The sequence below is a fragment of the Mustelus asterias genome, chromosome 26 (assembly GCF_964213995.1).
Source record: "Mustelus asterias chromosome 26, sMusAst1.hap1.1, whole genome shotgun sequence".
Taxonomy (NCBI): Eukaryota; Metazoa; Chordata; class Chondrichthyes; order Carcharhiniformes; family Triakidae; genus Mustelus; species Mustelus asterias.
The window spans coordinates 20,222,194-20,247,732 of NC_135826.1; the positions used below are offsets into that span (position 1 = coordinate 20,222,194).

The 25,539-nt window shown below is 46.7% G+C and overlaps 1 protein-coding gene across 1 annotated transcript in view; it reads left to right on the plus strand.

Annotated features, from left to right (window-relative positions):
* LOC144479503 (guanine nucleotide-binding protein subunit alpha-14-like) overlaps positions 1-21,388 on the plus strand; it is a 47,989-nt gene extending 26,601 nt beyond the window's left edge. Inside the window, exons 3-7 of the mRNA XM_078198234.1 lie at positions 5,980-6,134; positions 9,510-9,638; positions 12,811-12,940; positions 16,479-16,632; positions 19,139-21,388. Coding sequence (XP_078054360.1) covers positions 5,980-6,134; positions 9,510-9,638; positions 12,811-12,940; positions 16,479-16,632; positions 19,139-19,326 — 756 coding nt within the window. The 3' untranslated portion in view covers positions 19,327-21,388. The remainder of the gene's footprint in view (positions 1-5,979; positions 6,135-9,509; positions 9,639-12,810; positions 12,941-16,478; positions 16,633-19,138) is intronic.
* Positions 21,389-25,539: the final 4,151 nt, after the last annotated feature.

The following is a 25,539-nucleotide window of genomic DNA, read 5'->3' on the forward strand; positions in this document are numbered from 1 at the left end:
AGTAGTGCAATTCCCCCACCCCTTTTACATCCCCCTCTTTCCTGCCTGAAACATCTGTATGGTGGAATGTTAAGCTGCCAATCCTGTCCTTCCCTTAACCAAGTCTCTGTAATGGCAACAACATCGTAGTTCTTAGTACAAACTCTAAGTTCATCTGCCTTACCTGTTACACTTCTTGCATTGAAACAAATGCACTTCAGTCCACCAGACCCTCTCTGATTAGCAATCCCACCCTGCCTGCTGTTTCTCTGAGTCTTACTGGCCCTACTCTCTGGTTCCCCTTCAGCTAATTCACCTTTGCTTTGGTTCCCACCCCCCTGCCAAACTAGTTTAAATCCTCCCGTGTGACACTAGCAAACCTCCCGGCCAGAATATTTGTGCCCTTCCAGTTTAGATGCAACCCATCCTTCTTGTACAGGTCCAATCAGTCCCGGAAGAGACCCCAATGGTCCAGATATCTGAAGCCCTCCCTCCTACACCAGCTGTTCAGGTTAAGGCTGCTCTGCCATTCATGTTGATGATTGCTAATCTGAGTGGCACGGTGGCACAGTGGTTAGCACTGCTGCCTCACAGCGCCAAGGACCCGGGTTCAATTCCGCCCTTGGCTGACTGTCTGTGGTATTTGCACACTTTCCCTATGTCTGCGTGGGTTTCCTCCGGGTGCTCCGGTTTCCTCCCACAGTCCAAAGATGTGTGGGTTAGGTTGATTAGCCATGAAAAATTGTCCCTTAGTGTCAGGGGAATTAGCAGGGTAAATACATGGTGTTACGGGGATAGGGTCTGGGTGGGATCGTTGTCGGTGCAGGCTCGATGGTCCAGATGGCCTCCTTCTGCTCTGTAGGGATTCTATGATTCTATTCTATCATTCTACCTCAACTCTCCCTTTATCCATTAATTCCCTTTAGTATTCAAAAATTAACAACTTCTATCTTGAAATCCTCAATAATTGAGAAAGCACAACTTTCTACCGTCGAGAATTCCGGGATTTGAACTCTTTTCAGTGTAGAAATAACTCGAGCTCTGAGCCCTAAATGGCAGACCTCTTATCCTGAGACTATAACCCTTAGTTCCATACTTCCTTGCCAGCAGAAATATCCTCCCAGCATCTATCAAGCCCCTGAAGAATTTTATATCTTTCAAAGAGATCATTTCTATTTTCCTTCAATTCTGGGGAATGTAGGCCTAGTCTATTCAATTTCTCCTTATACGACTAGTCCCTCCTCCCAGGAATCAGCCTAACTTTATTTTTATTCATTCGTAGCATGTGGACTTTGCTGGCTAGGCCAGCACTTATGGCCATCCCAAATTGCCAAGAAGGTGGTGGTGAGCTCCTTTCTTGAGCTGCTGTAGTCCATGTGGTGTCGGTACAGAGCTGGTAGGGAGTTCCAGGATTTTTACCCAGCGTCAGTGGATCATTGCATTTCCTTCAAGGTAGATTTATTCTTCCCTGAGTAAGAAAACCAAAACTGTACATTGTACTGTAGGTGGGGGTCTCACTATATCCTGTACAATTACAGTAAGACGCCTTTACTCTAATATACCAATCCCTTTGTAAGAAAGGCAAATATACCATTTGCTTTCCTAACTGTTTGCTGAATCTGCATGTTAATTTTCTGTGATTCATGTACAATGACATTCAAGTTCCCTTAAATTCCAACATTTCTCAATCTCTCACTTTAAAAAAAACTAAAAGAGAAAACGCTGGAAAATCTCAGCAGGTCCGGCAGCATCTGTAAGGAGAGAAAAGATCTGACATTTCGAGTCCAGGTGACCCTTCGTCAGAGCTACAAGGCACAGAAAGTGGGAGATATTTATACTGCAGGGGGAGGGAATGAAAGATGAGTCATAGCCATAGAAACCAGGGGAAAACTCTGCTAATAGCAGCCCATAGAGAGAATAAAGGGTGTGAATGGCCAAACGGCAGAGAAGCTGTAAACTGTGACAGATGAAGATGTTGGGGGAATGGGTGGGACCGAGGTAAAATTTAGAAAAAGGGGAAGCAAAGGGGGAGAAAAGGTAAGGGAAGAGTGATAAAGTGGAGGGGAAGAGTGGGGGGCGGGGGGGGGGGGGGGGGGGCGGGGGGGTGATGAAGAAAGACAATAAAGAAATAAAAGGTAGAGAAGAGTAAAAAATTAAATATAATAGAAAATAAAGAGGGCCAAGGTGGGGTAGAGCAAATCATCTTTTATCCACGTTTTCAAAAACTGCCTTTTTCATTTTCCTTCCCAAGTGGATAACTTCACACTTTCTCATATTATATTCAATTTGCCATGTTCTTTCCTACTCATTTAATTTATTTATATTCCTTTGAAGCCTCTTTGCATCCTCCTCACAGCCTACCTTGCATTGTCAGTAAACATGGAATATTGGGCCCCTAATCTAAGTTATTGAGAGTATGAGTAGCTGAGGTGGTACTTTAGTTACAGGCTGTTAAACCAAAACTAGCCCATTTATTCTTACTCTCTCTCTTCTGTCTATTAACCAACCCTCATCCATGCATATATATTACTCCCAATACCATAATCTGTAATTTTGCCTAATAAGGGTGGCACAATGGCACAGTGGTTAGCACTGCTGCCACACAGTGCCAGGGACCCGGGTTCAATTCCGGGCTCACATTGTCTGTGTGGAGTTTGCACATTCTCCCCATGTCTGCGTGGGTTTCCTCCGGGTGCTCTGGTTGCCTCCCACAGTCCAAAGATGTGCAGTTTAGGTTGACTGGCCATGCTAAATTGACCCTAGTGTCAGGGGACTAGCAGGTTAAATATGTGGGATTATGGGAACAGGGCCTGGGTGGGATTGTGGTTGGTGCAGACCCGATGGGCTGAATGGCCTCCTTCTGCACTGTAGGGATTCTAAGCAGTAGTGGGTACATTATGGAATTCTTTTTTGCAAATTTGAATACACAACATCTATTGGTTCTCTTTTATCAATCCTACCAGTTACAACCTCAAAAATACGATTTCCTGTTGACAAGTCCATGTTGACTCTGCCTAATCATATTATGATTCTGGTGGCACAGTGGTTAGCATTGCAGGGACTCAGGTTCGATTCCCAGCTTGGGTCATTATCTGTGCGGAGTCTGCACATTCTCCCTGTGTCTCCATGGGTTTCCTCAGGTTTCCTCCCAATGTCTGAAAGACGTGCTGGTTGGGTACATTGGCCATGCTAAATTCTCCCCCAGTGCACCTGAACAGGCGACTAGGGAATTTTCACAGTAACTTCATTGCAGTGTCAGTGTAAGCCTACTTGTGACACTAATCGATAAACTTTAAGTACTATGTAGTCACTTGCCTAATAATATATTCTAACATTTTCCCTGAGATTGATGTCAGGTTAATTGGCCTATTGCTCCGTTTTCTCCATCTCTGCATTCCTGAATAGTGGGGTTATATTTGCTACCTTCCAATCCAAGGGAAGTGTTCCAAAATCTAGGTTATTCTGGAGTATTAAAACCAAGGCATCCACTATCTCTGTATCTACCTCTTTTAAAACCCTCGGATAGAAGCCATCAGATTCAGGGGATTTGTCAACTAGTTCGATATTCAATGCCAACCATTTTGGAAACATTTGCTACCAGTAAGCTTATGAACAATAATCATGCAAATCCACTATTAATTACATTAACATTGTATAAAAATATGCATGAATACCTCACCAAAAATGCACATCAAAAATACACACAGAACATTTGATTTAGAATTGGAATTCTGTTTACTAATTAAGGAGAAAAACTCATACAATATTAATCACATGAACTGAACTTACTAAATGTAATCAACCCACATCTTTTTATTAAGTAGTACCGACTCAAATTGTGTTTCATAACTTATTTTGCATCCAAAATGATTTGTTACAGATTCCATCAATGGCTGAGTGATCACATCACCTTGCTGAGGCAGGGTTGATCCCCAGTTAATGCTGAGCTAACTAAAATTAGCTGGAGCATTGATATGGGTGTCGCAATTAGCCAGCGTATTTGGGTTATCGAATTGAAAATGACCATTTTGCAGCAAATTTTAATAGAAGTGCACACATTGATGTCAAAGAACAAAGAACGTGGGTGGCACAATGTCTTAGTGGTTAGCACTGCTGCCTCAGAGGACCAGGGACCCAGGTTCAATTTTGGCCTTGGGTCACTGTCTGTGTGAAGTTTGCACTTTCTCCCCCTGTTTGCATGGGTTTCCTCCGGGTTCTCCGGTTTCCTCCCACAGTCCAAAGATGTGCTTAGGTTGATTGGCCATGCTAAATTGACCCTAGTGTCAGGTGATTAGCAGGGTAAATATGTGGGACTGCGGGAGTAGGGCCTGGGTGGGATTGTGGTCAGTGCAGTCTTGATGTGCCGAATGGCCTCCTTCTGCACTGTAGGGGTTCTATGATTCTATGATAACAAAGAAAAGTACAGCACAGGAACAGGCCCTTCGGCCCTCCAAGCCTGTGCCGATCATGAGGCCCTAATTAAACTAAAAAAAATACCTTCTGCCCTTACTCAGTCCATATCCCTCTATTCCCTCCCTATTCATGTACCCATCCAGATGCCTCTTAAATGTTCCTAATGTCCCTGATTCCACCACCTCCTCTGGCAGCATGTTCAAGGCACTCACCACTCTCTGTGTGAAAAACTTGCTCCGTACATCTCCCTTAAACTTTCCCCCTCTCACCTTGAACCTGTGCCCCCTTGTAATTGACACTTCCACCCTAGGAAAAAGCCTCTGACTATCTACCCTGTCTGTGCCTCTCATAATTTTGTAGACCTCTATCAGGTCTCCCCCTCAGCCTCCATCATTCCACTGATGACCAAAACTGCCCATTTCGGGTGAGAGGCTGGATAATTTATTCAAATTTATGGTAAATGACATTATCGTCTATTTAGTGACCCCAGCACTCAATCGTTCAGGCTCACTTGCCTTTGTGGCCTCGCCAGGAGAGGTTCTCTCCAGCGAGAAAAATATTTGCTCCCCATGAATGGGGAACAGTCGTGCTGCCCTTGCCGGTAGAACCAGAGGCCATTGAGCCCCCCCTGAGGAGGGCTAGGGCAAGGGGGGGGGGTGCCCCTGTGTAAGGGCCAGCCTGGCAGTGTCAGCCTGGCACCTTGGCACTGCCAGCCTGGCACCATGGCAATGCCCACCAGGCACCAACTGGGCAGTGCCAGAGGATGGGGCCTGAATGGGGGGGCAAAGGGAGTGGGGCCTGGAAGGGGAAGGGCCTTTGTGGGGCTGGAAGGGTGGGGGCTTTGGGGGCAGGGCCTGGAAGGGGAGGGGCCAGTCCAGGGCAGCCTGATCAGTGAAGTAGGGGAGGGCCACTGCTCACTCTGACAGAGATCACGGGTGGTGGAGGGACGGGGCTCGCTGCCGCTCTGCATTGTGATTGGTGGAAAGGGGAGCATGATCGGTTGGGGGTGGGGGGGCTTGTCGCGCACTCTGCCTGTGATCGATGGGGGGCACTGCCACTCTGCCTATGATTGTTGGGGTGGGCACAATCGATCAGGGTGGTGGGGGGGGGGTGAGAGCAGGGGCTATATTTTTGGGTGGTGTGGGGCTCGTGATTGAGGCTGGCTGGAATAGCAGAGGCCTGACAGCTCTCCCCCTCTCTCTCTCTCTCTCTGTCAGGCCCACCCACTGCCTTGAGTAGCTAGAAATGGTCTAGCCCATTTTTTCATGTACTAAGTGCATAAGATCTGGAGTAAAATCTCACCCAAAAAAACGGATCTGCAACTCTCCCATTTTCATCCTAGTGGGGCACTTAGAATTTTTCTCGTAAAATACTGCCCAATATGGGCACATTTACAATGAAAATGCGAATGTAAACTTGTCATGCTGTAATTACACTCTCCCTCCAGTGATGGTGCTGTACCACCTCCTTCTGTTAAGCACCTGCTGTTGAATTTGGTGAACATGCTTCACAACAAGCTGAGGGGCAATGGTCAGCGAATCGAATCTACGCTGTTCCTACAATTTACATTCTTATTTTATTCAAAAGGATAATTCTCAGGTAATAAAGGAATTAGAAGCCTATAAAATCACTACACTTGAAAGACAGCATGCGGATGCGATTAAAAGCTTATGGAATGATCTAGGAGTAAGGACTTGCTATGAACGGCGCCGGGAGTACCAGTTGCTCGACTCAACAAATTAGTAAGTCTTTATTATTTTCTCACAGACAACAAAAACAGAAAATGCTGGAAAATCTCAGCAGGCCTGAAGGTACCTGTGGAGAGAGAGAATGGAGCCAACACTTTGAACCTAGATGAGGGTCCCCGAGACTTGAACTGTTGGCTCTGTCGTAGTGGCAGCACAGTGCTTAGCACTGCTGCCTCACAGTGCCGGGAACCGGCTTGGGTGACTGCCTGTGTGGAGTCTGCACGTTCTCCCCGTGTCTGCGTGGGTTTCCTCCGGGTGCTCCGGTTTCCTCCCACAGTCCAAAAGACGTGCTGGTTAAGGTGCATTGGCCACACTAAATTTTCCCTCAGTGTACCCGAACAGGCGCCGGAGTGTGGCGACTAGGAGATTTTCACAGTAACTTCATTGTAGTGTTAATGTAAGCCTACTTGTGACACTAATTAATAAACTTTATGTATGGAATTCAGTAGCACGGAAAGTAGTTGGGGCTAAAACATTGTCTGATTTCAAGAAGAAATTAGATATAACTCTTGGGGCTAAAGGGAACAAGGGATATGGGGGGAAGGGGGATCAGGATATTGAATTTGATGGTCAGCCATGATCAAAATGAATTGGCAGAGCAGACTCAAAGGGCCGAATGGCCTACCCCAGCTTTTAGTTTCTATGATTCTATATTCAGACTATTGGGTCCATGCCAGATGGCTGCGGAGCAAACTAGTCAGTCCCACTCCCAGCTCGGTCAGTGAAGCCCTTCAGGTTTATTTGCTTCTATCCCATTGATTGTTTCTGCATCCATTTTCCTCATGAACATAGAACATAGAACAGTACAGCACAGAACAGGCCCTTCGGCCCACGATGTTGTGCCGAGCCCTACCCGAGCGGAGAGCTCCAGATCGTTTTCCCACATTGCACAAAAAGATTTGTCCTCACATTCCTCCTGCATCTCTTGCCCAAAGTCTTGAATCCGTGTCCCTTAGTACATGCGTAATCAGCCAATATCGATTGGATTCTGTGTGAAATTGTTTTCCCGGAATTCCGATTGCCTTCGAATGAAATAACGAGTGAGATTGTCATCCCCACTGCTGCCCTCTCCTGAGGCAGAAACAGAATGATGGGTAACTTGGAATTGCCTGTCTCGATATTCCATCCAGCTTTGATTAAGGCAGTTTGTGCTCCCTCAGGAACAGGCTGCCTCCTCACCAATATATTAAATTGGGATCAAATGACACAGTTGGGACCCTGTGGATTTTTGCTGTAACTCAGTGCTGTCACCCTCTGTGTCCTGGCAAATTTAACCTGTGCTTAATGCTCTCTCCACTCACATTGTCTGTACCTTTAGGACTTGATTAGCTGTAAAGAATCGCATTCCAAACACTATTCTGTAAATTGAGTTTGTGTCTCTGTATGCCCTGTTTGTGAGCAGATCTCCCACTCCACCTGACGAAGGAGCAGCGCTCCGAAAACTAGTGGCGTTTGCTACCAAATAAACCTGTTGGACTTTAACCTGGTGTTGTTAGACTCCTTACTGTGTTTACCCCAGTCCAACGCCGGCATCTCCACATCAAAACTATGGGTGGGGCAGGTTGGGCGCCAGCCATTGGAAGGGATTATGAGCTGCAGTCGAGCCAAGCTGGAGGCAGATGTGTATTAACATTTTCATCATTCCTTTCGGGGTTTTTAAGCGTTAGAGATTTCCTCAAGATGAATTCCTTGCTGCTTTGCAGATTCTGTGTATTGCCACATTAGTGCTTCATTGAGCTGATCTATTTAGACCCCGCCATTAAGGTGCTGTTGCAGTTTGTGTACCCCCCCACCCCCCCACCCCCCCCACTCCCGCCACCCCCCCCACTCCCGCCACCCCCAATGACAAACTGCCTTTTTTTCTTAATTCATTCTTTCACGGAATGTAGGAGTTGCTGGCTAGGCCAGCGTTTAATGCTCATCCAAAATTGCCTTCAAGAATGTGGATGGCACAATGGTTAGCACTGCTGCCTCACAGCCCCAGGGACCCGAGTTCGATTCCCGGCTTGGCTCACTGTAAATGTGGAGTCTGCACGTTCTCCCCGTGTCTGCGTGGGTTTCCTCCCACAGCCCAAAAAGACAACTATCTGCTGGATCCAGCCCATCCCATCCGTGTTCCTTTCGTTACCAACTCCCGAACCCAGGGAAACCCAAATCGTGGAAATTAAATCTAATTGGCTGCTAACGTGTTCATGCAGCCCGGCTTCTGAAGCACAGGTTACTCCCACCCCTCCGATGTGCTGCCGTTAAGACTGGAAGTGGACATATTCAAGGCAGACTGGCATTGGGTTTCAGAGCTCTGGTGTTTAACCCCTGACCATCCCCCACCAATCAGACCAACGTCCCCAACTGTATTGGGCCCTAGATTTGGGATGCTTCATTTCCTCCGGGAGATTCCTACTTTCTCACTGCCCTTTAAGAAATCTTGCCTTTCATTTCTGATGAACACACTCTTCAGAGATGTTCTCTCACCCACTCCATAAGCTGCTTGTGTCAGAAAGAAGTTGGAGCTTGCCTGGCATTATGAATTTTGGGAAGGGCAGTGGCTGTCATCACTTGACACAACGCCGAGATCCTAACGGCTGGTGGGAACCTCATGTTCCAGTCCTGCTCCCATTTCCCAAGTTCTTAGGCACGGCGGCAATGTGAGGATGAACGTTTTTGCGTAGCAAGCGGTAATACAAAGAACAAAGAAAAGAACAGCACAGAAACAGGCCCTTCAGCCCTCCAAGCCTGCGCCGATCATGATGCCTGCCTAAACTAAAACCATATGCACTTACAGAGTCCGTATCCTTCCATTCCCATCCTATTCATGTATTAGTCTAGTTGCCCCTTAAATGCCACGATCGTACCTGCTCCCACCACCTCCCCAGGCAGCGCGTTCCAGACATTCACCACCCTCTGTGTAATAAACTTGCCTCGCACATTTCCTCTAAACTTTTCCTCACGCACCTTAAACCTATGCCCCCTAATACTTGACTTTTCTACCCTAGGAAAGAGCATCTGACTATCCAGTGGAATAACCTGCCGCTTGTGATCTTGTATCCTTCTCAACTCACTGTCTTCAAGAGGAGTGAAAGTGGGGATGATCAGAAATAAATTGAATTTGACCCGAGGGAAATAAACTTGCAGGGCTGTGGGGATAAAGAGGGAAGAAGTGAATGGATTGGTCTGCAATGAGCTAGCATGGACTGGGATGGGCTAAATAGCCTCTGGCTGTGCTGTAATGACTGACAACTTTCCTGTGATTTCCATCATTGGATAGTGGGCCCATTTTAATGTATATCACTGCTCTGAGATTGAGAATGTTACGCCACTGCTACACATTTTAAATCCTGACTCACACTAATCTGTTTATTTTTTTTGCAGTTACCTGACTGACATTGACCGTATTGCAGCGAATGATTATATACCAACGGACCAAGACGTATTGAGGGTTCGCGTACCAACAACAGGCATTAATGAGTATTCATTTAATATGCATCAAGTATCCCTAAGGTATGCAGAAACTATTCTGTGGGATGAGGAGAAAAGCCTCAAGTCGTTGGGTAGATATGTTCCTGGTTCAATGCTGTTCACAAAGTTAACTCTTCAATCACCCCGATTTGTTTCTTAACAGGAGTGAATAGAGGAAAATACATCCCCCAGCCCCGAGCTGGCCAATGTTTCAAGAGCTGGAAGCATTATTGTGCAGCAATGAAGTTATATTTTAAATCTAATTTTTCAGAGTTGTGCACTGGCCACTCCCACAGTGATTAAACTAAACTTTGCAAGGAAGCTTGACATCCAGCCCAGCAATGTAACTTTTAACTTTTATTTCCATTGACCTGGAGGTTTCATTCTCTCTCGCTTTCATTCCCATTCTTCCTCACTCGTTCATGCATTCTCCTTGCCTCATTTCATAGAATCCCTACAGTGCAGAAGGAGGCCATTCAGCCCATCGAGTCTGCACCGACCACAATCCCACCCAGGCCCTATCCCCATAACCGCATGCATTCACCCTAGCTAGTCCCCCTGACACTCAGGGGCGATTTAGCACGGCCAATCCACCTAACCCGCACATCTTTGGACTGTGGGAGGAAACCGGAGCACCCGGAGGAAACCCACGCAGACACGGGGAGAACGTGCAAACTCCACACAGACAGTGACCCAAGCCAGGAATCGAATCCAGGTCCCTGGCGCTGTGAGGAAGCAGTGCTAACCACTGTGCCGCCCTTTCTCTGCTTCCCACCTTGTTGGCCCCTCTTTCTCTCTCTCTCTGCTACCTCACTCACAATCTTCACTCTTTATACTTGTCCTTCCATCCCTCACAATCTTCTCTTACTGCCTCTCTGACTCAACCTCTCTTTATCTCTTATTCCTTCCTTTCCTCCCTCATTCTCTCTGCTTCCTTCTCTTCTCCTCATTTTCTATTCTCCCCCCCTCCACCCCCCCCCTCACCCCCCCCCTCCACCCCCCCACCACCCCCCACACCACCACCCCCCCCACCACCCCACCCCCCCACCCCCCCACCCCCCCACCACCACCCCCCACCACCACCCCCCACCCCCCCACCACCCCCCCCCACCACCCCACCCCCCCCACCCCCCCACCCCCCCCCCCCCCCCCCCCCCCCACCCCCCCCACCCCCCCCCACCCCCCCCCCCCCACCCCCCACCCCCCCCATCCCCCCCCCACCCCCCCCATCCCCCCCCCACCCCCCCCATCCCCCCCCACCCCCCCCATCCCCCCCACCCCCCCCATCCCCCCCCACCCCCCCATCCCCCCCCCCACCCCCCCCACCCCCCCATCCCCCCCCACCCCCCCCATCCCCCCCATCCCCCCACCCCCCCCATCCCCCCCCACCCCCCCAACCCCCCCCACCCCCCCCATCCCCCCCACCCCCAACCCCCCCCACCCCCCCCCACCCCCCCCCCCCCCCCCCCCCCACCCCCCCCCCCCCACCCCCCCCCCCACCCCCCCCCCCCCACCCCCCCCACACCCCCCCCCCCCCACCCCCCCCCCACCCCCCCCCCCACCCCCCCACACCCCCCCCCCCCACACCCCCCCCCCCCCCCCACACCCCCCCCCCCCCACCACACCCCCCCCACACCCCCCCCCCCACCCCCCCCACCCCCCCCCCCCCCCCCCCCACCCCCCCCCACCCCCCCCCCCCCCCACACCCCCACCCCCCCCCCACCACCCCCCCCACCCCCCCCCCCACCACCCCCCACCCCACCCCCACCACCCCCCACCCCCCCCCACCCCCCACCACCCCCCACCCCCCCCCCACCACCCCCCACCCCCCCCCACCACCCCCCACCCCCACCCCCACCCCCACCCCCTCCTTTCCAGACTCAGTTATACTTTCATTGCTCACATAGGGGGCAGAAGGCATAATATGACCAGACTGCGTAAGGACATCGTAGGAGAAGCAATCACACAGCAGGGCATTGACAAATCCTGATAGCCATAATTAATAAGCTTGTAAGAAATGGGGGCTGTGGTCGGCCATTCAGCCCATTGAACCGGTTCTGCTGTTCAATAAGATCTGGGCTGATCTGATTGTGGCCTGAACCCCACTTCCTGCCTGTTCCCCACAACCTTTAACTCCCTTGCTGATCATAAATCTGTCTAACTCGACCTCGAATATATTTAATGACCCAGCCGCGGCTGGTGACTGTGGAAGACAGCTCCACACAATAACGTTAATAGTTTTTGAGTGAACACTGGGGTTGAGGTTCTCTGCTCTTTTTAAAGACGTGAAATATTTCATTGCCCCGGTTACACTCGGGACAGGGATACGTTATAATCAATGAAGCACAGAATGTTTTATATCCAGCGAGGAGGGTTCATTGCTGGAACTGAAAGGAAGATCAGGAAGCTAGGGGCAAATCCATTACTTTTTTGTCCATAGGTTTTGCAGGGTGCAAGTCAGAGCTGCCAGTCTGTGATTTTCCGACCTGTGCTTCCTGAATTCATCGGGAATGTCCCGTCACGGAATCAGGCTTCCTGGTTGGTCCCAGGCCACCTGCAATCCACAATTAAACTTGCATCAAATTAACTCTTGGATTTATTTTAGTGAATATTGGATAAGAATCATAGAATCATAAAACCCTTACAGTAGAGAAGGAGGCCATTCGGCCCATTGAGTCTGCACCGACAACAATCCCATCCAGGCCCTATTCCCATAATCCCATTTACCCTGCTAATTCCCCTGACACTAGGGTCAATTTATCATGGCCAATTAACCTAACCCGCACATCTTTGGACTGTGAGAGGAAACCCTCGCAGACATGGGGAGAAAGTGTAAACTCCACACAGACAGTGACCTGAGGCCAGAATTGAATCTGGGTCCCTGGCGCTGTGAGGTGGCAGTGCCAACCACTGTGCCACTGTGCTTCCACTGGTTCCACTCAATCTGATTGGAGCCACAAAGTGGAAATTAAGGAGCACTGAACATACAGAGGACTATCAGCATTTGATAGCCATCTATAGATAGATATCGATATTCTATAGATTTACATCTAATCCTGTTGTTGTGCCTATCTTTGAAAGAGAATGTTAACTTGCATGTGTTTCATTTAGAATGATATTTAATCATTGGTACACTTGTCTGTATAGCGAGCAATTGTTATTCCTGATTGGATCAGTGGTCTTTGAGGTTTCTAAGTCCTTCTCTAACTCCTAGATTAGTGGATGTTGGAGGACAGAAGTCTGAAAGGAGGAAATGGATCCACTGCTTTGAGAATGTCGTGTCAGTTATCTTCCTGGCTTCTCTCAGCGAATATGATCAAGTCCTGGAAGAGAGCGAGAATGAGGTAAGATTGATGAGAATCATTTGGCATTGGGAATTCCTTCCCTGAAGTCAACTGTTCATAGACTTCCACTTCCCTATTGAACTACCCTACCATACCAGGAGGCAGGGTGGAGGCTTTGGAGAGGGTACAGAAAAGATTTACAAGGATGTTGCTTGGTATGGAGGGCATTAGCTATGAGGAGAGGTTGGAGAAAATTGGTTTGTTCTCACTGGAACCACGGAGGTTGAGGGGAGACCTGATAGAAGTCTACAAGATTATGAGGGGCATGGACAGAGTGGATAGTCAGAAGCTTTTTCCCAGTCTGGAAGAGTCAATTACTAGGGGGCATAGGTTTAAGGTGAGAGGGGCAAGGTTTGAAGGAGATGTACGAGGCAAGTTGTTTTACACAGAGGGTGGGTGGGTGCCTGGAACTCATTGCTGGGGGAGGAAATGGAAGCAGATATGATGGTGACATTTAAGGGGCGTCTTGACAAATACATGAATAGGATGGGAACAGAGGGATATGGTGCCAGAAGGGTAGGGGGTTTTAGTTCAGTCGGGCAGCAGGGTCGGTGCAGGCTTGGAGGGCCCTGTTCCTGTGCTGTAATTTTCTTTGTTCTTTGTTGGGAATTAACACTGCTTGTATTTCTAGTTGCCACTTAATAATTAGCTGGCTGACCTGTTTTTTTAAACCCAGCCAGTTTTAATTTGCAACAAACAATACCACACTAACAACGAGTTTCAAATTCAATTAGTGTCAATTGATGCCTATCTTTGAATTACTCCTGATTTGTAATTGACTGGCTCCCTATTTATACCTTGTACACACATGCTCCTGAAAAAATGGATGCAGTTTCTGGTTATGAGCTGAGAGCAACATGGTTGATCCACCATAGATTTTTACATCTTGTACATACCATGTGCTAATGAAGTTGCAATGCATGGGGCAGACTCTCCACTTGCCTGGTAGGTATCATAATATCCCTACAGTACAGAAGGAGGCCATTCAGCCCATCAAGTCTGTACCGACCACAATCCCACCCAAGCCCTATTCCCGCAACCCCACACATTTGACCTGCCAGTCCCCCTGACACTAAGGAGCAATTTAGCATGGCCAATCCACCTAACCCGCACATCTTTAGACTGTGGGAGGAAACCGGAGTAAACCCACGCAGACACGGGGAGAATGTGCAAACTCCACGCAGACAGTGGCCGGAATTGATCCTGGGACCTTGGCGCTGTGAGGCAGCAGTGCTAACCACTGTGCCACCGTAGCTGCAATAATGCTCGAGACGTTTGTCAGCATCCAGGAGATTCCCTCCATCACTGGTGCATTATGGCAGCAGTGTGCGATATCCACAGAATATGCAGCAGCGACTCCCCAAGTCTTATACAGCAGCGCTTCCCAACCCCGCGACCTCCACAGCTTACAGGCACAAAGGCGGCAAGTGCATGGGAACACCACCACATCCACGTTACACACTGCCTAACTTGGACAAATATCACCCATTCCTTTGTTGTCTGTGGATCAAAATTCTGGATGTAATGGTGGCACGGTGGCACAGTGGTTAACACTGCTGCCTTACAACGCTCGGGACCCGGGTTTGATTCCCGGCTTGGGTCACAGTCTGCGTGGAGTTTGCACGTTCTCCCCGTGTCTGCGTGGGTTTCCTCTGGGTGCTCCAGTTTCCTCCCACACTCCATTGCAGGTTAGGTGGATTGGCCATGGTAAATTGCCCCTTACTGTCAGGGGGGACTAGCTAGGGTAAATGTATGGGATAAGGGGATAGGGCCTGGGTGGGATTGTGGTCAGTGTAGACTCGGTGGGCTGAATGGCCTCCTTCTGCACTGTAGGATTCTATGATTAACACCTTTACCATATGGACGACAGCAGCTCAAATGGAAGGTTTGGACTCCCTTTTCGAGTGCAACTAAATGTTGGCCTTGCTAAACAATGTCCATATTCCCCAAATGAATTTGCAAACTTAACCCTGGTGACAGGTAACAACGGGATTATACTATTATTCAGAGGTGAATGAGTTATTCAAATATTTAACTCGAAAGCAAGTGTACCAATATATATTCTGCACCTTATCCTTTCCTTCTCCCCTACGTACTCTATGAACGGTATGTTTGTCTGTGACAGCTCGCAAGAACAATACTTTTCACAGTATCCCAATACATGTGACAATAATAAATCAATTCAATAGCTACAACAGAAGTAGCTGATAAATATCTACAAAGAGAGAGAGGAAAAAATCCCCAATAGCACCAATGTTAGCTGGGGGGGCTCATGGATGGACGATGAACCTGAGGTTCCGAACAACACCAACACTGTGGGGTTTGGTCCTGACTTGGGACCCACTTTCTCACCCTGCCCCATAGTAAAACCGAGGCATAAACTGTGGTTCGGTGAGCCTCAAACAATCAGGGGTGCTACCTGAAGAAGAAGGGGAGTTTGGTGAGAACTGGATGCTGGAAAGAAACAATAAAAGGAATGGATCGAATGAGCAATACCTCTAGTAGCCAGAAGATATAACTACAGTGGAGTAGGTTCACATGGGCAGTGCCCATTCTGAATGTGGGCATTGGAATTTATAACACAGAAAAACTGTGAGCGCTGATAGATGTAAAATTTTAAAATATAGAACGGATGACAAAGACGCAATCTTCTGACAGTCTCAGAATAGCAAGATATGAAATGAAAACTGTTGTCACCGCATTCAAACTTTTTCAAATTTAACATGACATGTATGCATGTTGGACAGGATAAATCAAAGCTTAATAAGCAAACATGGAAAGACCAATGCAGGATAAATCAGGATTTTCAAAATGGTTAGCACTGCTGCCTCACAGTGCCAGGGAATTAGGTTCGATTCCCGGCTTGGGTCACTGTCTGTGCTGAGTCAGCACGTTCTCCCCCGTGTCTGCATGGGTTTCCTCCGGGTGCTCCGGTTTCCTCCCACAGTCCAAAAGACGTGCTGGTTACATGTGTTGGTCATGTTAAATTCTCCCTCAGTGTACCCGAGCAGGCGCCGGAGTGTGGCGACCTAGGGGATTTTCACAGTAACTTCATGTTACGGTGTTATGGGGAGGCAATAGTCTAGTGGTATTATCACTGGACTACTAATTCAGAAGCTCAGCTAATGTTCTCGGAACCTGGGTTTGAATCCCACCACGGCAGATGATGGAATTTGAATTCAATGAAAAATATCTGGAATTAAGAATCTACTGATGACCATGAAACCATTGTCGATTGTTGGAAAAAACCATCATATTCACTAATGTCCTTTAGGGGAGGTAATCTGCTGTCCTTACCTGGTCTGGCCTACATGTGACTCCAGAGCTACAGCAATGTTGTTGACTCTCAACTGCCCTCCAAGGAAAACTAGGGATTGGCAATAAATGGTGGCCAGCCAATGACACCCATGTCCCACGAATGAATAAAAACAAACATCATTGCAGTGTCAATGTAAGCCTACTTGTGACACTAATAAAAATTTAAAAATTATATTTGAAAGAATTCTCGGCAATGAAATGCTAATTTTGTTTGTTGCAGAATCGAATGAGGGAAAGTCTTGGTCTCTTTCATTTTATTTTGAAGTCCAACTATTTTGACAACTCATCCATGATTCTTTTCTTGAATAAAAAGGATATTTTGGAGGAGAAAGTTCTCAAGTCGCATTTAGTGGACTATTTTCATGAATTTGATGGTAAGTATCTCTTTGATTTTGCTCTTTCTTCCTGTCCTTGTGCGGACAAGGAAAGAACGACTACAACAATGTCTTTAACAACAATAATGGAAACATTGGCTGTAGAGATAGTCACTGCTGAATCCTCTGTTACTAAAATAAGTCTAAATTTACACATATCAATGTGAAGGTTGGTTTATTTCAGGAACTTAATGTCAGAAAACAGCCTCAAGTCAGGTGAGCTACAGCTGAATACAAATTCAAGGTCCCTCTACCGTGCTTCAACAATGTGGCTCAGTATCTTAAATCTTAAAGCTTTGATTTATTGCCTCATTTTCAGAATGTTATAAATAAGAAAAGCCAATGAAAGTTTGGGGCAGTTTAATTTCCTTGGCTCAGGTGTGGAAACAATAGCTTGGCGTTATAATATCTGCTTGATGTGCACCTATATATTGGATGATATGACTTGATTTATGTTGTTCTTCCTTTGCCAGTTCATGTACTTTGTGACGACACTCTTTTTTGTTTAAGGACAGGGGGCCCAGAAGACCTGAAATAAAATCAAAATGCTGGAAAAACTCAGATGGTCTGGCAGCATCTGTGGACGCTTAGAGTCCGTATGACTCTTAGAATCATACAGTGCAGAAAAGACCCTTTGGTCCATTGAGTCTGCACCGACACGCATGAAACACCTCAACTCCCAACTAATCCCATCTGCCAGCACTTAGCCCATAGCCTTGAATGTGCCAAGTGCTCATCCAGATATTTTTTAAAGGATGTGAGGCAACCCGCCGCGACCACCCTCCCAGGCAGCGCATTCCAGACCGTCACCACCCTCTGGGTAAAAAGGTTTTCCCTCATATCTCCTTAAACATCCTGTTTTAACCTATGTCTCCTCGTGACTGACTAAGGAGAATAGCTGCTCCTTATCCACTCTGTCCATGCCCCTGATAATCTTGTATCTTGATCAGGTTGCCCTTCAGTCTTCTCTGCTCCTATGAAAACAGCTCTTCTTCAGAGCTTTGAAGAGTCACATGGATTGAAAGCATTAACTCTGTTTCTCTCTCCACAGATGCTGCCAGAGCTGCTGAGTTTTCCCAACCTTTTCTGCTTTTCTTTCAGATTTCCAGCAACTGCAGGATTTTGATTTTATTTTGGTGCAGGAGACCGGCTTGTTCACCAGGTTTCCCAGATTCCTGCCAGATTTCCTGGGGTTCACAAATGTGCTGTTGCTGGCTTGAGGGGCCAAATGGCCTACTATCGTTCTTGTGCCCAGTAGAAGCAACATGCTTATGGGCACAGTTGTCATTATGTATTTGAGTGACACGTATCTAGGGTGATACCGTGATGCCACATGTACCAGTACGTCATGTGTGTGCACCAGTGCAAGTTGGGAATGACAAGTCTTCCTGGGGTCTTTCAGGTGTGATATTAAACCAAGGGCCTGTTTGGGTGGATGTAAAAGATCCCATGTCCCTTTATCAATGAAGGCCGGGGAGCTATCCCTGTTGTTCTGACCATTATTTATCCCTCAATCAAGATCACAAAAAAATTATTTGATTATTATCACTGTTACGATCCAGGCCAAAGACGCCAAAGTATTTTGTGAAGTTAGCCCAGGCCCTAAGCTTTACATTTGATTTTGGCACGGGTGAGCATAAGGTGTTTCACTCCAGGTATGATTCAAGCGACCCACTAGGAAGCTTTTATCAAACAAAGTTTATTTAAGAACACAGTTAAAATTACAAGAATTAGCATAACTTTTACAAATTACAAGACTTAAACATGACACAGTATAACTCCTAACAACTAGCTATCTCTGTTGTTCCGAGTTAAACACTATCTCACAGACATACACCTTTCTTCAGGCTTAGCACAAAAACAAGTATGTTCACGTGATGCTAGATTTTCAGCTTTGGACAGAAATTCAAGCCAGCTGTTTGTTGAGAAGGATATATCCTCAAAACAGCCAAACCTCAGAGAGGTAAACCCAGTCCCCCAGCAACTTCCAACACAGCAATATTTAAGAAACAAAAAATCCAACTCCAGAGAGAGGGAAAAGACCACTGTTGCTATTCTCAGCTTCAAGCTGATTCTGAAAATGAAACTAAAACTGGAATGCTCTTTGAAAAATAGCTGTCCCTCAGTCACATGACATGACTTGTCAATCACCCTCAAATCAAGCTCTGCTCAGCAATCCCAAGGGACCATTAAAACCACAGAACACTGCATTAGTTCAGATTAAAATCAACATTATATCAATTATACTGCTTCAGTAACAATAAAGGACACCAGCTACAGACAACACGGTGCTGACAAAACATCTTGCAGAGAAACATGATTAAAATACATTTCTTAAAAGCACAGTACCATCACACCACATTGCTTTTTGTTGGAATTTGCTGAGAGAACATTGGCTACAGTGTTTCACGACACATCACAAGTACTTCATTGGCTGTAAAGTGCTTTGAGATGTAGAGTGGCCATGAAAGGTGGTTTATAAGTACAAGTCTTTCTTTGTCTTCAGGCGCTAGAGGAAATGCTGAGGATGCCAGGAACTTTATCCTCGAGATGTACCTGAGGCAAGTTGAGGATGGGAGAAAAATTTACTCGCACTTCACCTGTGCCACGGACACAGATAATATCCGCAAAGTCTACATGGCCGTCAGGGATACAGTCTTGTTTGGGATCCTTCGAGACCTGGATTTGCTGTAGAGAGACATGAGGAAATCCCAACAAGGAATGAACTCAAGAGTGTTTTACCCTTGGCGAAGGTGCTGACTTTAAGCTTCCCTATTCAAGCTCGCTGAGAATGCAAAATTCCTTAAAGACCACATGGACATCTATCAAGGATCCCGATTTCTTTCAATCTCTCAGCCATTGCATCACTGGTTTGATTTTGGCGCTAATTGCTTTTCAAATCTTTCTGGAAATGTTTCCTTGATTATATTAACATGGAGCTGCGCACAGCTCCCCTGGAAGTGCTGAGAATCGGCAAAGCCTCAGCAGAGCATCAACCAAGGAGGGATGGTCAGATGATGAATCAACTATTCTAGATTCATGTTTTCTGAGGAGTTTTTGTTCAATGATTATGACGATCTAAAATTTGCTTTTCAAAGTTGGGTAGCTTCATTGCTTTGCATATTCAGGAAAATAAAAGGCTTTTGCAGAGTTGCTGACTGATCCCAGAATCAGAGCGAAAGTGAGAATAAGTAGGGGGGAAGCCATTAACCTGGTATACGAGAGCGATGGGAACATTGCATGCCAGGAGCAGAGAATGTCATTCACGATTTAAAGGTGCAGCCTGCGATTTTTGTGCTCTTTTCCTGTTGTTGCATCTTCAGTTAAATTCTCAAATGTTGAGTTAACATCTTCCTTTGTGAAGAACTGAAGTGATGACCGATATGATTCCAGTTGATACGAACTGAATGATGAGGTGTTGCAGCGCAAATGCTTTGAAATATGTCAAATCTTGTATCTGGACCAGCGACGGAAAGTGAAGCCAGTTCCCGAGGCATTGTTTTCCCTGCTTCTCTTCTGCATTGTCAGCTCACACACTCCAGTGGGCACAGTGGTTAGCACTGCTGCCTCACAGCGCCAGGGACCTGGGTTCCATTCTCGGCTTGGGTCACTGTCTGTGCGGATGCTGCACGTTCTCCCCATGTCTGCGTGGGTTTCCTCCCACAGTCCAAAAGATGTGCTGGTTAGGTGCATTGGCTATGCTAAATTCTCCCTCAGTGTACCCGAATAGGCGCCGGAGTTTTTTTTAATTCATTCACGGAACATGGGTGTCATCGGCTGGCCAGCATTTATTGTCCATCCCTAGTTGCCCTTGGATGACAGTTGAGAGTCAGCCACATTGCTGTGGCTCTGGAGTCACATATAGGCCAGACCAGGTAAGGTTGGCAGATTTCCTTCCCCAAAGAACATTAGTGAACCAGATGGGTTTTTAAGACAACAGTGGTGTCATGGTCATCAGTAGGTTCTTAATTCCAGATTTTAAAATTTGAATTTAAATTCCATCATTTGCCATGGCGGATTCGAAGCTGGGTCCCTCGAACATTAGCTGAGTTTCTGGATTAATAGTCTAGTGAACATACCACTGGGTCATCGTGTCCCTCAAGTGTACCAATTTAGGGATTTTCACAGTAACTTCACTGCAGTAAAGTTTATTTATTATTTATTAGTCACAAATAGGCTTACATTAACACTGCAATGAAGTTACTGTGAAAATCCTCTAGTAGCCACACTCTGGCGCCTGGGTACACTGAGGGAGAATTTAGCATGGCCAATGCACCTAACCAGCACATCTTCTGGACTGTGGGAGGAAACCGGAGCATCCGGAGGAAAGCCATGCAGACACGGGGAGAACGTGAGACTCCACACAGACAGTGACCCAAGCTGGGAATTGAACCCGGGTCCCTGGCGCTGTGAGGCAGCAGTGCTAACCGGTGTGCCCCGTGCCACCTTATGTTAATGGAACCGTACTTGTGAGACTAATAAATAAATTTAAAACTCCAGTTTGAGGCTGCTATAGAATCTTTCTTCATCATCAAAATGAACGGGCAGGAAAGTGGAGTTGAGCTGGGATGTGATCAGCCACGATTGTATTAAATGGCGGAGCAGGCTCAAGTGGCTAAATTGCCTACTCCCAATTCTTATGATTACATAAATATGGTCGAATAAATAGCATTGTGAAATTTACTTTTGTATTTATTTTCCGCACTGTATTCCTGGATTAAAATGCAATTCCTGTGTAACTCTGGAATTGAGTCTTTCCAAATTCTATTGTCAGTGAATCATTGATTTTTGGACCGCATGGTAATTGAAGACCTGGGCCAGAATCTCACGGCTGTTCACACCGGCGGGATTTTCCTGTCCCGCTGCAGTGAACAGAGATCTGGCCGGGCGCCAAATTCTCTGACTTCGTTGCACCGGGAGCGTGGTGTGAACGGTTGGTAAGATTACTTGATTACTCCATCTGAATAAAATTAACAATGCTACAATATATTTAAGAGTATCCACATTAAAAAGAAAATCAAGTTTTGGTAGTTCACAAATATTTTATGAATTATTTTAACTCTTTCTTCCACAATCCCCTAAAACTGCAGAAGTTGTTACTTCCCTCAATCCTCCCTTCCTCTTTCAATTTTCAGAAATTTAAAACCCAACTTTGCAGTGGCCTAAACACCAGTACCCGATTTACTTATTTCCTATATTCTTTTTATCTTTGAGAATAATTTGCACTTAGGAACTATATTTTTTCACCTTGGCTTCACAGTGAAAAATAATTGGTTTGGGAAACCCAGTCGAATTCAGTTAAACTTTAAATGAGGAACAACAATGAGGCATATAGCCTCATTCACAGAATCACATTCATCCCATCAAGTGATTAGCACTGCTGCCTCACAGCGCCAGGGTTCAATTCTGGACTCGAGACACTGTCTGTGTGGAGTTTGCATGTTCTCTCCGTGTCCACGTGGGTTTCCTCCGGGTGCTCCGGTTTCCTCCCACAGTCCAAAGATGTGCGGGTTAGGTTGATTGGCCATGCTAAAATTGCCCCTTAGTGTTGGGAGACTAGGAGGGAAAATACATGGTGTTATGGGGATCGGGCCTGGGTGGGATTGTCGGTGCTGGCTTGATGGGCTGAATGGCCTCACTCTGCAATGTAGGGATTCTGTAATTCTAAGTCTGCACTGACTCGTTGAAAGAGCATCCTACTTAATCCCACTCCCCTGACTCATCTCAGTAATTTTGCACATCCTCTCTTTTCAGATAGCAATCCAATTTCTATTTGAGTACCTCAATCAAACCAGCCTCCATCACTCTCTCAGGATGTTTGTTCTAGACTGCACCCACCCTCTGGGAGAAAAGATTTTCCTCACATCTTTCCTACTCCTTATGCTGATTATTTTGAATCAGTGGCATCTAGTTTTATTTTTGTTTACAGGATGTGGGTGCCGCTGGTTAGGCCAGCATTTATTGCCCATCCCTGGTTGCCCTTGAGAGGGTGGTGGCTTCTTGAACCGCTGCTATCCCTGAGGTGTCGGTACACCCACAGTGCTGTGAGAGAGGGAATTAGAGTATTTTGACCCAGTGACGATGAGGGAACGGTAATATATTTCCAAGTCAGGATGGCATGATTTGGAAGGGAGCTGCCACATGGTGGTGTTCCCAGGTATCTGCTGCTCTTATCCATCTAGATGCATGTGGTCGTGGGTTTGGGAGGTGCTGCCTAAGGAACCTTGGTGAGTTCCTGCAGTGCATCTTGTAGATGGTGTACACTGTTGCCACTGTTTGTCAGTGGTAAAGGGAATGAATGTTTGTGAAAGGGGTAGCAATCAAGCGGAGTGCTTTGTCCTGGATGGTGTCAAGCTTCTAGAGTGTTGTTAGAACTCCAATCATCCAGGTAAGTGGAGAATATTCCATTACACTCCAGATTTGTGTCTTGTGGACAGGGATTGGAGGGGGGGGATGTGCGGGGGGTGCTGGGGAGGTTGGTCAGGAGGCGAGTTAATCGTCAATTCCTAACCTTTAACCTGCTCTGGTTGCCACAGTATTTATATGGCTAGTTCAGTTCAGTTTCTGGTCAATGGTAACCCACAGGATGTTGGCAATGGGGAAATTCAGTGATGGTAAGCCATTGAATGTCAAGAGTCGATGATCAGATCCTCTTCTTGGAGATGGTCATTACCCGGCACTTGTGGCATGAATGTTACTTGCCACATGTCAGCCCAAGCTTGGATATTGCCCAGATCTTGCTGAATTTGCAGATGAACTGCCTCAGTATTGAGGAATTGCGAATGGTGCTGCCCATTGTGCAGCCGACTGTGAATATCTCCACTTGTAACTTTACAATGGAAGGGAGCTCATTGATGAAGCAGCTGAAGATGGTTGGGCCTAGGACACAATCCTGAGGAACTCCTGTAGTGGTGTCCTTGAGCTGAGATGATTGATCTCCAACCTTCACAATCATCTTCCTTTGTGCCAGATATGACTCCAACCAGTGGAGCATTTCCCCGATTCCCACTGACTCCAGTTTGCTAGGGCTCCTTGATGCCACACTCGGTCAAATGCTGCCTTGATGTCAAAGGCAGTCACTCTCACTTCACCTCTGGAATTCAGCTTTTTTGTCCATCTTTGAACCAAGGCTGTAATGAGGTCAGGAGCTGAGTGACCCTAGCAGAACGCAAAGTGAGCACCCATGAGTAGGTTAGTGCTGAGTAAGTGCCACTTGATTGCACTGTTGCTGACCCCTTCCATCACTTTGTTGGTGATACAGAGTAGGCTAATAGGGCAATAATTGGCCAGGTTGGATTTGTTCTGTTTCTTGTGTACAAGACATACCTGGGCAATTCTCCACAGTGCCAGGGAGATGCCAATGTTGTAGCTGTACTGGGACAACTTGGCCAAGGGACGGTGAGTACTGGAGCTCAAATCTTCATAACTATTGTGGAATATTGTCAGGGGGCCATAGCCTTGGCAGTATCCTGTGCCTTCAGACATTTTTTGATATTACATGGAGTGAATCAAATTGACTGATGTGTGATGCTGGGGACCTCAGGAGAATGCAACATTTCTACCTTTCTTCAGTTCTGTAGCAGGATCATTTTGATCCAAAACATTAACCCTAATTCTCTCGCCACAGAGGCTGTGTTTTTCCAGCATTTTCTGTTTTTTATTTCAGATTTCCAGTGGACCTGTTCCTTCAGTGACAATTTGTCTCAGTTGCAGTATGAACATTTCTCCCTTAGAGACATCACCTTGCCAACCTGACTCAACCATCAAAATCATCCTCAAGACCCTTCCCTTTGACCGTCCTTATACTTCCATTCCTCCTTTTCCCCCTCGGCAGCTTGATGTCTACATGTCCTGGAAACATCTTTTGAGACATCTTCTTGCCTGTGGGAAGTGCTACAGAAATGGAAATTCTTGTTGGCAACTTGACAGACAAATTATGCAGGAACTTGTTCAGGTAATCGTGTATCATTCCCCAGAGAAGAGATATTCGAGGTGTAGAGGCACATGCGCAGGTCAGACGCAACTGAACTATCATATTTTTGCTCCACTCTTTTGGCCTGGATTCTTTGTGACCTGCTGACTGTCGAATTTACGATCGAAAAGCAGAATTGCCAGTCATTTAAAGATTAATTCTTGATCCGATAAAATGTTTCTTCAAACAAGCCATACACTGGCCAAATGGGGAGTTTGTTTCCAAACTTGGCCACAGTCAGTTAGTGAATGGTATTTCGTAGCTCACTCTATACGACCGAATGTTCCGACTTCTCTTTATTTTAGATTGGAGCCATTTTCAGCTGTCGGTTCCAATAAACTCCCATCTCCTCACTCTATGTCATGCTGCCTTGACCTCAACATCCACTATCTCACTAAAACATGCAGCATGTCAGATAACAAGCACCCAGAAATTACCCAAAAGCTGCAATTTGAAGATTGGTTAAGATTAAGATCTTGTTATTTTCTTTGTTTAAAGTTTATTTATTAGTGCACGAGTAGGCTTACATTAATTAGTAAGTTTGCGGATGACACAAAGGTTGGTGGATTTGCGGATAGTGAAGTGGACCATCAGAGGATACAGCAGGATATAGATCAGTTGGAGACTAGGGCAGAGAGATGGCAGATGGAGTTTAAACCGGACAAATGTGAGGTAATGCATTTTGGAAGGTCTAATACAGATAGGAAATATACAGTAAATGGCAGAACCCTTAAGAGTATTGATAGGCAAAGGGATCTGGGTGTACAGGTACACAGTTCACAAAGTGGCAATGCAGGTGGAGAAGGTAGTCAAGAAGGCATACGGCTTGCTTGCCTTCATTGGCCGGGGTATTGAGTTTAAAAATTGGCAAGTCATGTTGCAGCTTTATAGAATCTTAATTAGGCCGCACTTGGAATATAGTGCTCAATTCTGGT